General features: G+C 43.6%; 1 protein-coding gene across 1 annotated transcript in view; it reads left to right on the forward strand.

Moving 5' to 3' along the window:
• The first annotated feature begins 295 nt into the window (after positions 1-295).
• LOC136879303 (acylcarnitine hydrolase) overlaps positions 296-14,930 on the forward strand; it is a 221,895-nt gene continuing 207,260 nt past the window's right edge. The window contains exons 1-3 of the mRNA XM_068229051.1: positions 296-433; positions 866-1,048; positions 12,257-12,386. Of these exons, the coding sequence (XP_068085152.1) occupies positions 296-433; positions 866-1,048; positions 12,257-12,386 (451 nt within the window). The remainder of the gene's footprint in view (positions 434-865; positions 1,049-12,256; positions 12,387-14,930) is intronic.

A 14,930-nucleotide genomic window follows, 5' to 3' on the forward strand; every position in this document is an offset into this window, starting at 1 on the left:
CAACTTAATACAATTAGAAGATGACTATAAGGCATCAAAGAGGAAACTAATGAAGCTAATAAAGGATTCTAATTTTTTTTTGCAAAAGCTATGTGAAGATCTGGTCAATGATATCTGGGAGCGGGATATATATATATATATATAATCAACAGGGTGCCAGTTCAGATCCCAGCTGATAGAAGGAAAGCCATAGCGATGGAGTTGTTTCCTTGTATTATTGACAGACTTGATGGAATCAGATTTTAGTGTTGCAGAACCGTTTACTGTGGCTGAGTTACAAGAGGTAGCATGCAATATGAAGACTGGTAAGGCACCAGGTGAACATGGCATCCCACCAGAAGCCATCAAGTATGCAGTTGAGGTGGCACCTGGTTGGATCTTATCAGTCTTCAATGATTTACTGAGAAAGCGTGAATTCCACGATATGTGGAAAGTAGCCAAGCTAGTGTTGTTATTGAAGGCAGGGAAGCTATCATTAGATCCATCAGCGTACAGGCCATTTTGTTTATTAAACAACTTGAGCAAGCTTTACGAAGGGTTGATTAAAACGAGACTGCAGAAAGAATTTGAACAACAGGAAGGACTTTCTTTGAACCAGTTTGTATTTAGAAAGGGCAGAATCACAACCCAAGCTTTTGAGAGGGTGATTCAAATACAGGCAGAAAGCAGTGAGAAATGGGCTGTTTTGATAATGCTAGATATCAAAAATGCTTTTAACACTGCTTCTTGGAGCATTATTTTGAGAGAACTTTGTAGGATGAACATTTCTCGGTATCTACAACAAATAATTGCTGAGTACTTCAAGGGACTAAGAATACGACTTGATGATTTAGAACACCTTTAAATGAGTGCTGGTGTTCCACAGGGATCTGTCCTAGGACTCACCTTGTGGGAAATTTTATGTGATGGCCGCCTACGTCTGCAGCTGACGAAAGGGACAATATCTATCGGTTATGCAGATGACTTTACAATAGTGGTAATAGCAGAGAATGTAGAGGAACTGACCTTCCGAGTAAACGAATCAGTGAGACGAGTTAACCCTTGCATGGTAAATAATAAATTGAGACTGGCACCACATAAGACTGAGGCTGTAATTCTGAAAGGTTCCAGAAACTAGAAGAATGTCCACTTCTTATTAAATGATACAGAGATTGTCCCAGGGAAATCTGTACGATACCTTGAGGTTCTTATTGACAGGAATTGCACATTTGGTGCACATGTGAAGGCAGTAACTCAAAAGGCAGAGAAGAAGGAATCGGCATTAGCTAGACTTGTGCCTAACATCGGGGGACCAAGAGCAGTTAAGAGAAAGATTATGTGCTCTAAAGTATATTCCATTTTACTCTATGCTGCACCTATCTGGCACCATGCACTCGGGAAGAAGATTCACCGAAGAACTATGCAAAGAGTACAGAGGAAAATGCTGCTCAGAGTTATCTGTGCATATCGAACTGTTTCGACAGCAGCTTTACAAGTTGTAGCTGCCAGTATTCCCATTGATCTCGTGGTAGAGAGAAAACTTTGGCATGAAAGGGGTGCAGCTATATCTGCTGAAGAAAAGAAAGCCTTAAGGAACCATCTCTTACTAGACTGGCAAGACCGATGGGATGGCACAACCGATGTTGGCCAATGGGCAAGAAAGGTAATACCCAACATAGGAGGCTGGCTTAAATGTAGACATCGGCAAGTAGATTACTTTCTGTCGCAGGTCCTGGCAGGACATGGAAGATTTGGCGTATACACCATGAAGATGGGAAAGACGCAGGGAGATGGTTGTTGGTACTTTTCTGAAAGGGATACAGTAGAACACACTTTATTCTACTGTGTTCGATGGGAAGAAGAACGAAGGAAAGCCTGCCAACAACTTGGCCGACGACTCACGCCAGGGAATCTGGTTCAGATCATGTTGGACAGCCAGCTTGCCTGGAACACAGTAAAGGCAATGGTGACATGCATTATGGGGCGAAGGAGAAAGAAGAGAAAGAAAGAGCATTATAATATAAATCACTCCATTCTGATTTCATGCCGTCAAGCAGTTCCAGAATAGGCTGAGTGAAGAGGGCAGGAGTTTTTAGTTGGTGGAAATCCAACTCCCACACAGAGTGGTGTCTCTGAAAGATTTTCCCCTGCCGCACAAAAAACTACTACTACTACTACTACTACTACTAATAATAATAATAATAATAATAATAATAATAATAATAATAATAATAATAATAATAATGTCCGACTCATTGGCTAAATGGTCACTGTTGAGGCCTTCGGTTCAGAGTGTCACGGGTTCGATTCCGGCTGGGACAAGGATTTTAATCTCATCTGATTAATTCTTCTGCCTCGGAGACTGGGTGTTTTGTTCCAACACTTTCCTCTTCATACTCAGACAACACATCACACTACCAACCACCACAGAAACAGTGATTACATAATAATAATAATAATAGTAATAATAATAATAATATTAATAATAATAATAATAATAATAATAATAATAATAATAATAACAATTTTCTGACTCAGGTAATTGATAATCCTCAAAATTTACCACACTTCCTCACCGAAAGAAGAACCTACATGCTGCCAAATAAAGATGAAATTGCTAACCCAGCCAGTTATAAACCAATAACCTGTTTGCCCACACTCTAACAAATCATCACATCGAACATCACCATTGTCGTCTGTGGGCACATAGTCGGTTATAACATTTTGAAAGAAGAACAAAAAGGTTGTAAGAAGGGTGGCCAAGACTGTAAGGAACAGCTCGCAATCGATCATGAAATCCTGCAGCAGACACAGAAGCAGCAACGCAATCTGTTGATGACCTCTATTGACTATAGAAAGGCGTTTTATATGGTGCCAGATAGCTGGCTAATTAACACCCTTAAACTATACAGGATAAATGAAACCCTCATCAATTTTCTTACCACAACAAAGAAACATTCGCATACCAAGATCATCCCGAAGACGAACACTACCACTACCACCACCACAGAAACAGAGGTCATCCTCATCAAACGTGGTATCTTTCGAGGCGACGCTTTGAGTGCACTACGGTTCTGCTTATGTCTCAACCCATTCTCTGAGACCCTAAAGATGACCAACTATGGATATTAAATAAAAAGGAATAGGCGTAACCTTCGCAAATTGAACCACCTCTTCTACATGGATGATATCAAATTATATGCAACAAATAGATCCCAAATGACTTCCTCCGCCAATATTACGGAAAACATTTCCGAAGACATCTGCATGGAATTCGGTACGAGGAAATGCGAAATAAGCAGCATTAAAATGGGACAATGGTATAGGACAGAAGAAATAATCATTGCAGCTGATCGAAAAATTGAAATCATGGGAAAAATGAAACATATAAATATCTAGGCTTTGAGCAATCAATCAAGATCGAAAATAAACTTAATAAAGAAAAACTCATACGGAAATTTCAGGACAGACTCCGCCTCGTCTTAAAAATTAAGCTTAACGCTTCCAACCTCTCAAAGATAGTCAATACATACGTTGTAACTGCACTGACACATTCATTTGGCATTATAAACGTGTCTCAAACAGATCTAGGAAACATCAATCGGACAATAAGGACAATGTTTAATAAGCACAGAATGGTACATCCTAATTCATGCATAGAGAGAGTTACAATACCGAGAAGAGAGGGGGGCAGAGGAATTCTTGATCTTATTTCTCTACACAACCAAAAAGTAATAAACCTGAGTAAATACTTTCATTGCCGGACAGATGACATCATTATACATAAAGTTGTGGTTGAAGCAGATCTAAATTACACCCCTCTTAATTTACATCAACGCCACATAAATATCAATGACACGAACATCCTTCATGGAAGGTATACAACCAGAACAATAATGAGAACATTGACAAACAACTTTCAAACTCAAGGCTATCTAGGGGAGAGTTATTTCCAGTAACTGAGGGATTCAACCAGGCGATCCGAGATAAAGTGATCTCAACAAAGAGCTATAGGGAAAACATCCTTAAAGATCCTACTACTAAGAATGTCCACTGCAGGAAATGCAACAGCAGCCCAAAAATCTTTCTTCACATCACCAGCAACTGCAGATTACTAGCGCCAACATCGTACACTGACAAACATAATGATGTAGCCAAAGATATACACCAATAAATTGCCCTGACCCTATCTTACTACAAATACTTCCCAGCAAGTGTACTGGAAAATGAAAATTTTAAACTCTACTGGGATCGAACGATACAAACAGATAACACAATTCCGAACAATAGACCAGGCATAACATTAACAGACAAAAAAGAATCAACACACATATGTTATTGACATCGCTATCCTGAATGACCATAATATGAAACTGAAATACAGGGAGTAGCAATTCTTCTTTTGCTCCTTTCTCCCACTGAACTGACACCAAAATCATTTCCCATCTACACCCACAATGTGGTACAAAAGGCCGCAATTTTGAAAGCCTGAAACATAGCCAGAACATACCTGAATGCTCACTACGGACCATAAATAGAGAAAGGTACACCCACTATAACGAATAGAATAATGAAGGCATATATTGTAAAGTTATATAAATTATGATTAAGCTCTATTTATTACATGTAAAATTTCGAAATACGTGCTATATTACCAATTATAAAGTTGTGAAATAAATACTAACAATAATAATAATGCCACCTCTGTGGTGTAGTGGTTAGTGTGATTAGCTGCCACCTCCGGAGGACCGGGTTCGATTCCCGGCTCTGCCACGAAATTTGAAAAGTGGTATGAGGGCTGGAACGGGGTCCACTCAGCCTCGGGAGGTCAACTGAGTAGAGGTGGGTTCGATTCCCACTTCAGCCATTCTGGAAGTGGCTTTCCGTGGTTTCCCACTTCTCCTCCAGGCAAATGCCGGGATGGTACCTAACTTAAGGCCACGGCCACTTCCTTTCCTCTTCCTTGTCTTTCCCTTCCAATCTTCCCATCCCCCACAAGACCCCTGTTCAGCATGGCAGGTGAAGCCACCTGGGAGAGGTACTGGTCATCCTCCCCAGTTGTATCCACGACCCAGAGTCTGAAGCTCCAGGACACTGCCCTTAAAGCGGTAGAGGTGGGATCCCTCGCTGAGTCCGAGGGAAAAGCCAACCCTGGAGGATAAACAGATTAAGAAGAATAATACGGTATATAATTAGCTTACGCCCCTCTAACTACATTTTTGGTTTTCGGAGACGCCGAGGTGCTAGAATTTTATCCCCCAGGACTTATTCTATGTGGTGGTAAATCTTCGGGCACGAGCCTTGCGTAGGGGCTGTCTGGCCGAGGCGGTAAAAGCGTGCTTGGTTCTCCCGGAAAGACGTGGATTCGAATCCTCGTCAGGAAGTCGTAAAATTTAAGAAACGAGATTTTCACTTCCGGAGGTGCATATGACCCTGAGGTTCACTCAGCCTACACCAAATATGAGTACCAGGTTAATTCCTGGGGGCAAAGGTGGCCGGACGTAGAGCTAACCACTCTACCCCATCACGTGCAGAGGTTAACAATGGTGGAAGCCTTTACCTTCCACTCCTCCAAGGGCCTTCATGGCTTTTTATGAGGCTGCCGTACCGTATTTGAGCTCCTTCAAATACCACTGCACTTAGGTAGGATCGAAACCGTCAACTTGAACTCAGAAGGCTAGCGCACTATCGTCTGAGTTACTCATCCCGATGACGGAAGAAGAGAAAATATTTATGCTCATTATCAGGGTGGATAACAACCTGCCCGTATAACCCGCATTGCATTATGCAGCCTGAAGAGGTGTGGTGTGATGTGACAGTCGCTCCTCATGAAGTCAAATTAATTATTGAAAGTATATATTATTAACCAACTAGCTGAGTAGGTCAGGTAATTCAGTGCTAGCCTGCCGAGATTAAGGTCATAGTGCCGGATCTCGGGGCAGTCGACATTTAGGAGATTTCAAAATAAATTAAAAATTCCCGTGGTTGTAACATTTTTGACTCGTTAAGAACTACTTTTGCAGTAAAATTCCAACTCTCTTGTGGCTCTCGAAAGCTATGTCAGTCGCAAATTATTGTTTATTCGTAGGATCCATCGAGGAACACGTTAAGTCTCGTTATATTTTTTTTCTAGTTGCTTTACGTCGCACCGACACAGCTAGGTCTTATGGCGGCGATGGGACAGGGAAGGGCTAGGAGTGGGAAGGAAGTGGCCGTGGCCTTAATTAAGGTACAGCCCCAGCATTTGCCTGGTGTGAAAATGGGAAACCACGGAAAACCATCTTCAGGGCTGCCGACAGTGGGGTTAGAACTTACTATCTCCCGAATACTGGATACTGGCCGCACTTAAACGACTGCAGCTATCGAGCTCGGTTCGTTATATTTGGCAGTGAACTTTGCTTCCTCTGAGCCCAGAATTCCCTCATTCTTTCTGAGTGGGCCTGCTCGCATTCCTCTGTCCAATGGACACCGTACCTTCTTTCCGGTTGTTCGTCACGGTTCAGCACGGTTTGGAAGAGACCACGGTCAAAGGCGTTTTCCACTTTGATTTGTAGCACTTATAGTCCTTTTTTCGACTTTGGAAACCAAGACATAATGATTATAGGTTTGGAATCAAACAAGTGAAAGATCTGTTTGGCCAACTTCGTTCCGTCTATTCGTTTGCTCTAACGGTAAAATCGTGCCAGTACTTTCTGGATCGTGTCTGTGAAAATGAAAATCCGCAGCCGGTTTCCGGTTATTCGACCGTGTCAGGAATGGAATGAATGGACCTCCATTTAGCGGCAAGGATAGGAATTGTGCCGGCTGCGGAAGCCTATCGCACTCCTCTGCGGCAATGATTAATGAATGGCAGATGAAATGAAACGATATTGGAGAGTGTTGCTGGAATGAAATATGACAGGCAAAACCGGAATACACGGAGAAAAACCTTCCCCGCCTCCGCTTCGTCCAGGACAAATCTAACATGGAGTGACCGATATTTGAACCACGGAACTCAGCGGTGAGAGGCCGGCGCCTGAGCCAAGGAGGCTCTCATCGTGTCTGTAATTTTCTCTATTTTGTTATAGACCTCCTTCTTGGACCGTTTATGATGGATATCATTCTTGTAATTGCATTCCATGATTCCCCTAATGTTTGAGCGCTTCTTTTTATCCAGTTCTTCGAGGGGTCTTTTACTAGCATTTATAGATAGGGTTTCGGCTGCAAGCAGTAGTAGTATTAGTAGTAGTAGTAATAGTAGTCGTAGTAGTAGTAGTAGTACAATTGGCTTTACGTCGCACCGAAACAGATAGGTCTTATGGCGACGATGGGATAGGAAAGGGCTAGCAGTGGGGAGGAAGCGACCGTGGTCTTAATTAAAGTGCCCGGTGTGAAAATGAAAAACCACGGAAAACTATCTCCAGGACTGCTGACAGTGGGGCTCGAACCCGCTATCTCCCGAATACTGGTTACTGACCGCACATAAGCGACTGCAGCTATCGAGCTCGGTAGTAGTAATAGTAGTAGTAGTCGTAGTAGTAGTAGTTTCTGTTATTTGCTTTACGTCGCACCGACACAGATAGGTATTATGGCGACGATGAGGCAGGAAGGGGCTAGGAGTGGGAAGGAAGCGGCCGTGGCCTTAATTAAGGTACAGCCCCAGCATTTGCCTGGTGTGAAAATGGGAAACAATGGAAAACCATCTTCAGGGCTGTCGACAGTGGGGTTCGAACCCACGATCTCACGAATACTGGATACTGGCCGCACTTAAGCGGCTGCAGCTATCGAGAGGAGGAGTAGTAGTAGTAGTAGTAGTAGTAGTAGTAGTAGTAGTAGTAGTAGTAGTAGTAGTAGTAGTAGTAGTAGTAGTAGTAGTAGTAGTATAATCATCATCACCATTGTTAGTACCTAACAGTTGCCAAATTCTCACTGTTTTCCTCTTTGAAGCACCTTTACTTCTATTCAGAAGTTGCTCAAGAACAAAGTGTTGGCTTCTACTCTTTAAATGTGGAGTGATTTCGAAATGTGTAAAAACTGGTGGTAGATGGTTAATCCGTACACACTTGCCGTGACTGTACGCTCAAGCGAGTGGGAAAAAATTGCATCAATTAAATGTTGGAAATATAAAAAAGCAAGCTCTCACTCTTAACGTCCAGTAATTAATTGGTTGAAAGGTCACTGGACTGAGAGGGAAATAGATTATATCAACCAACAAGTTCGAGCTTCTAATTGCTTCAGCTTTTTATTCGTTCTTGGTTCTCACGTGAAACACCTCTCCGTTAAGTTACTAGTTCAAATGTGGATGTTCTTGGTCTGTTCATCACCTCTGACCTCCACATGACTGAATTGAATGTACTTCTTGTGACTTGGGATAAAGGAATTAATAGCGTTTCTACGGTGGTCGACGAAAGAAGGAAATCTATATTTGTAAGCACCTCTGAAAAAATAGAAAAGAATAGAATACTCCCTTCCCCTAGTGGAATGGAGGAGCGGAAAGGAACTGGCCACCCTACCGCACGTAAAAACTCCGGCTCAGGAACACCTCTGCGGAGGTTCGGACCAACCCTTACCTTACCTCTTTGCCAACGGCCGTAGCCGTGTTGAAACACCGGATCCCGTCAGATCTTCGAAGTTAAGCAACGTTGGGCGTGGTCAGGAGTTGGATGGGTTGCCACGCGCTGTTGGTTGGGGGTAAGGGAATGGAGGGGCGGAAAGGAACTGGCCACCCTACCGCACGTAAAAACTCCGGCTCAGGAACACCTCTGCGGAGGTTCGGACCTGCCTTCGGGCAGAATAACCCGTACCTTACCTTCCCCTAGTTTTGCATTTCCAGAAATTTGTCTTGGATACCTCGTGTTTCAAACATAGTGAAAGGATTATTAACATATACTGTATATGTCTCAGAACTGGGGATCGTCTGAAAATCCTCCTGAGGGTGGGGGCGGTGGAATAATATCCACGATATCCTCTGCCTTTCGTAAGAGGCGACTAAAGAGGCCGCAGGGACTTAAATCTAGGTGCGTGGGTTACCGACCACAGGGCTCTTAGCTGAGTCCTGGCATTGATTACTCTTACTTGTGTGGGTCTCCTCATTTCCATCCATCCTATCCGACCTTCTTAGTCTACTCTTATTCTTTTCCGACCCAAACGGTATTAGGATTGCGAGGCCTAGGTAGTCTTCCATACGCCCTTCGTGGCCCTTGACTTTCTTTAGTCGATACATTTACTTTTCGAAGTGTCGGTACCCTTCCATGTTTCCTTCTGATTAATGTTAATAGAGGATGACTTCCAAGGTATACTTCCTCTTCAAACAGTAATCACCACCACCAACGGTCATCCGAAAATTTTGTAACGAAATAGTGTCATGTAACATAATGTGTGACGCCATGTTACCTAGCAACAGTACCTTGAGAGCTGCACAGGCCGTGGATCTCTATGCAATGGCCATCCATCAATACTTCACATCACAGCCTGCACGGTTGCTAGGTAACATCGCGTCACACATTTTACTGAAGGACATGTTTATGATCATTTGATTTTCCCGAAAGGATTTTTTTTTTTACTTTCTTTTTCTACACTTCATTACCGTAAAAGTCTAAACTGTGTTTACTAAAATGGTCGAAGCATTTATATGGCCTCATTTTGATCACTGTGACGTTGTGTAAACAGAAGTAAGCCTACAAAATTGACTCCAAGAAGGACAGAAAGCATGGATACCAAACATCTGCAATCTGAGGTACTTCAGTCACGGGTGTATCGCCATCACTTACTGCCAGTCACGTCTAAGCGTGCGAAGAACTTAACACACCTTAGACATCCTTCATAAAATATTGAATTCTTCACAACCCTCCTAAGTGAGAATTCCTTCAAATACCTCTCACAATGGCATTTCAGCAGTAGTAGCAGAAATATGGGCGGTTGCAGAGTGGGTTCCGACCTACATGTGGCCAGGGCTCGTCCGTAGTTCAACGGCTCTGCACTCCGACCCAGTGGCGGCGCGTGACTTTCATCACTGGGGGTTCAAAAGAAGAAAAAGTTACCTCCACCCCCCCCCCCCCGACCTCTCCTCTCCCCCTCTCAGCCAGCTTCTCTTCCATCGTGGGCCGTAACCTCCTAAACTAAGATGACATAAGTTCTAGAAATGTGATCAAATACGAGAGGAGTAGAAAATACGGTAGGCCTACATGCCGAGTTTTACCACATGCAAAATAAGAAATAACTGCTTCATTGAAGTCCGCAGAGTCTCGAGCAAAGTTCCTTTCAATTGACAACATAGCAAGAGTAATAAGTCTATCCTCGGTCATTGTGCTGCACTAGAAAGTCTTTATTCTCTTCAGGGTAGAGAAACACCTTTCTGGTTCCGATGTCATGGGAATAGTAACAACTATATTTAAAAGTTTTCATACCTTGCCGCTCTATTCTTTGCCTCAATGATTTTTGAGTTAAGTTTCTCTCCAAAAGGTAATTATTCCAAAGAAGGCAAATGAATAAATGTTTAGTAAGTAATGATGTATTTGGGACAAGATATTAATTGGAATTTGACAGTTTAATGTGACTTTTGGTAGTAACGATGCTTTTCAACACTAGCGCTAGTTACGTGCACTATTCTCTGTTGGCTAGTCAAATTCCCGTAAGGCCAACAGATGGCAGGCACATACCCCAACCCCAACAACACGACTAGCTAGTCTTGAGACAGTGGCCTATTGCGCATGCGTAAAGAACAGAGATCCGTTTCTGCGATATCCTGGTCTTGCCTTAGTGCTGGCTTTCGTCCCCCCGCACCTCGCCGCTCCCTTCGCCTATGTACGGACGGAGAGATCGCCTTTGCAAGGGGGTTCATTCCAGACAAGTATCCAGCCACAGACCTTGCGCAGCTCATATGAATTGAAAGCCAGTACGAGTATATTACGCATAGAGGGACTTAGCAAGAGCTTCGAGATTGACAACGGAGTTATGAAAATTACGTAGTTGAGTACAATTTGATATAAACTGGAGGTTCATTGCTCCATTGCGCTATACCAGAAACCGCCACTGCTCCGACCGACCAACCGAGTTGAGGTGGGGTTGTTCTACACCTCTGCATTCGGGAGACGGAGAGGGGCTGGTCTCCACCATCGGCTGTCCTGAGAATGGTTTTCCGTGATTTCCCTTTCTCCTGCACTAAGGTGAATGCCGGACAGTTCCTAGTATAGACGACGGCTGGCAACCCTCTTACTTTCACCGCACATCTCCTTCACAAATCGCCCAGCCTGAGAGACGGCGCCAGCGCCTAAGAGGCCCGCCTCCCCCTTCAGGGGAGGAATGAAAACATTTTAGTAGCAGAACAGGAATACCCGAGCCCCTGATGTTACGCCACCCTTGTTGCACTGTCGATCCACAGAACCACCAGGTTCACAAACTCTTTCACAGTTTACACATCTCTTGAATGAAGAAAAATTCCCGAAAATATCATGGCTACCGCTTTCATTACAGCTGTTTGGGAGTTCCTGTGTAACTATTATTTACTTACCAATTAAATTATATTCTCTTATACATCCTCCTAATGTAACTCGCTGTCTGTTGCTAAATTCATTAACAAATGGTTTAAATAGTTCTGGTTACTTTTTTCATACTTTTAGTCTAGTAGCTCCTGTTACAAATGGTGTGAAAATTCGCTCATACTGTCGGTTGGTGCATGCATTTCAGTGGGCTTGGCAGACTGATATGTAATAACTCCTGGCTCGGTGAGGAAAGCAACGGGAAACTACCTCACTCCTTATTTCCCTTTTACACCTCTTCAGTGACGTCTTTAATTTCTTAATTGAGAGATAAAAGAAGGGACTAACTGTTGCAAAAAGAACATTGAAAATCTGAAACGTAGTTTTCTTGAAATAGCGCTTTAAAGTAGGGCAAAATGTGTGCTAAATATGTGACGTCACACGTATACTCCGTTATAAGATGGCGCTGTGTTGATTCACACGTTCAGTTGGAGGTTAGCTATCGTTGTGAGTAAATCATGGTCAGTTCTATAGAATAACAAATTTAAAATTGGAAAAGGAAGAATGACGCCACACACATACTCTGTTACAAGATGGCACTGTGTTGGCTCACGCGCTCAGTTGGGGGTTAGGTGTCTTCCATTATATTTGTTATTCTATACAACTGACCACGGTGTATTCACAGCGAACGATAATGCCTTTAATTAATTATGTTTTCGATTTCACAGATCGTGGAAGTTCCCAGGCTATAAGCCGTGTACGAGAGTCTCTTCTTGTACAGAAATTGTATGTTTAACAGAATGTGAGATACTTGTCTTCAGGAAGCTGCAGGAGTCGATGTCACGGCAGTGATCTTGACTTCCGCTGCTGCCACCCCACTTGTGGCCGGTAGTGAGTGGAGCAGGAAGGAAACAGACTCGCCCTGTGTTTACACCCCGCCCTGGCTGCGTGGTTAGTTAATGTGTCAGGAGGTGACGTTACGCACCACTACCCCTAACGTCCGCCTGCCATGAACACAGTTCAGTACGGAACAAAACCCGCTACTTTTACCAGTGCATGATTCCTTCAAAACCGAACGAGTAGCTGCCAATTTGCATTCGGGAGATAGTGGGTTCGAACCCCACTGTCCGCAGCCCTGAAGATGGTTTTGCTGATGGTGTACCTAATTACGGTTGCTTTCACTTGCTTCCCGCCACAAGCCCTTTCCTATCGCATTGTTGCTCCTGTTGTACCAGATGATGATGATGCTTGTTGTTTAAAGGGGCCTAACATCTAAGTCATCGTCCCTGTTGTACCAGAGATATAAAATTGGTACTTAGAGTGGAGGTGGTGTGTGTTTTTTCTTGGGCAATATCCACAGTAACGCTTACATTGGGCGATTATTACGTATGGTAATTCAATTAGGTAGCCAGTCGATATCCTCCACCCTACACGATAGAAACATTACATATCCTCAGTCTCAGCTCTAACCTTCTCAACAAAAAATGCAGTTCCCATACGTGGCAGACGCCAGCCACCCTCATCGGAGCGTCCGCCTTGCAAGAGTTGTACAAGACGAGCCGAACATGTCCTCGGACACTCTCAGCACTAAAAGCCATAAAATAAATAAATAAATAAATAAATAAATAAATAAATAAATAAATAAATAAATAGTCCGCCTCTGTGGTGTAGTGGTTAGTGTGATTAGCTGCCACTCCCACGAGACCCGGGTTCGACTCCCGGCTCTGCCACGAAATTTGAAAAGTGGTACGAAGGCTGGAACGGGGTCTACTCAGCCTCCGGAGATCAACCGAGTAAAGGGGGGCGTCGATTCCCTCCTCAGACATCTTCCAAGTGGTTTTCCGTGATTTCCCACTTCTCCGCTAGTCAAATGCCGGGATGGTACCTATCTTAAGGCCACGGCCGCTTCCTTCCATCTTCCTTGGCCTATCCCTTCCAATACTCCCCCTCCCACCCCACAAGGCCCCTGTTCAGCATAGCAGGTGAGGCCCACCTGGACGAAGTACTGGTCCTCCTTACCAGTTGTATTCCCGGACGCAAAGGCTCACACTCCAGGATACTGCACTTGAGGTGGTAGAGATGGGGTTCCTTCGCTGAGTCCGAGGGAAAAATCAACCCTGGAGGGTAAACAGATTAAGAAGAAGAAAAAGAAAAAGAAAGAAAGAAATTTTCAATCTTAAAGAACGCGTGCGTACGTTCAACCTGTGAATATTCGACATCACTCCGTGAAATTTGTCGTCATCCGACAAGTTGCTGGTAGGAAACCTCTCCAGCCAGACTACAATGGACCATGCCCGTGTCTTCGTCCCGAAGTTATGTAGGCATATACTCGACGAAGCTGAGCTGCGTGTAAATTTTTAATCACATTCCAGTCCTCCTGCCAATCTTAAATTTCTGGCAGTACTGGGAATCGAACACGGGCCCTCAAGGATGGCAGGTAGTATCGATCTACCGTTACGCTACAGAGGCGGACACCATACCTGGTACTTGTTCGTCGCGAGAAAAACGAGAAGCGTAAATTGCAACAAGAAATTAATTTACTGTGTTGTATTCATTGTAAATGCTAGAAGCCAACGACACCCCGTGGTCGCATTTTAAATAGTCTCAAATTATATTCATTTCTCAGCCAGGATCAACGCCGAATTAATCTGATTAAACAATAAGAATAGCAGTGGGAACTCGATAGCCGGGGAAAAATCAACAAGACTGAGGAATTTAAGTATCGGCGAATGGATTGAAGCCAACTTATCAGAAAGAGCACCATTGTCCATGAGAGTCAACAAGTTGGAACTCGCCTATCGACTGACAAAGAACACTTATAACAAAAGAAGCCTGTCACGCAATCTGAAATTGAAGCACTACACGTCATTCATAAGACCAGAAGCTTTGCATGTCATGGTGTGTCTTTCATTGGACCGAAGAGGTCTGATAGAAAAACTGGAAGTCAGAGAGGGGAGAATTCTCAGGAAGATCTTAGATCCGGTAAAGGAATATGAGGAATTCCATAGATGGCACTATTCCAAGCTCTACGAACATATAGAGAGGCTCTTTGATTGTGCTAAGCAAAGAAGAGGAGCTTTCTATGGCCATTTAGTAAGACTGACTTCCAAAAGACTGACCAATCGTCTGTTCATCTTCTGGCAGAACAAGAAGATCCGTACCACTGAAACTGACAAGAAAGTTAAAGAACTGGGAATATCAGATCTTCAAGATAGGCGGTCTTTACTACATACGCTGAAAGAATTCCGTGGATTTCAAGGGGGAAAACGGAAGAAAGGTACAACCAGGACATATGAAAGAAAGGAGTTACACCGTCAGCAAATGCGTCACTACTGGGCAAGGATCAAAGCCCAACAGTTGAACAAGCGTGGTCCAAAGTAGGCCCATTCGAACCAAGAACAAGAACTACACTGATTCGCCAAAAGTCACGGGAAGGGGTATCCCATTAGAACATGTGCCGTGTATGACCCCTGAGCGTTGCAGCTAGCTGCGGCG

This window comes from Anabrus simplex, chromosome 8 (genome assembly GCF_040414725.1).
Source record: "Anabrus simplex isolate iqAnaSimp1 chromosome 8, ASM4041472v1, whole genome shotgun sequence".
Taxonomy (NCBI): Eukaryota; Metazoa; Arthropoda; class Insecta; order Orthoptera; family Tettigoniidae; genus Anabrus; species Anabrus simplex.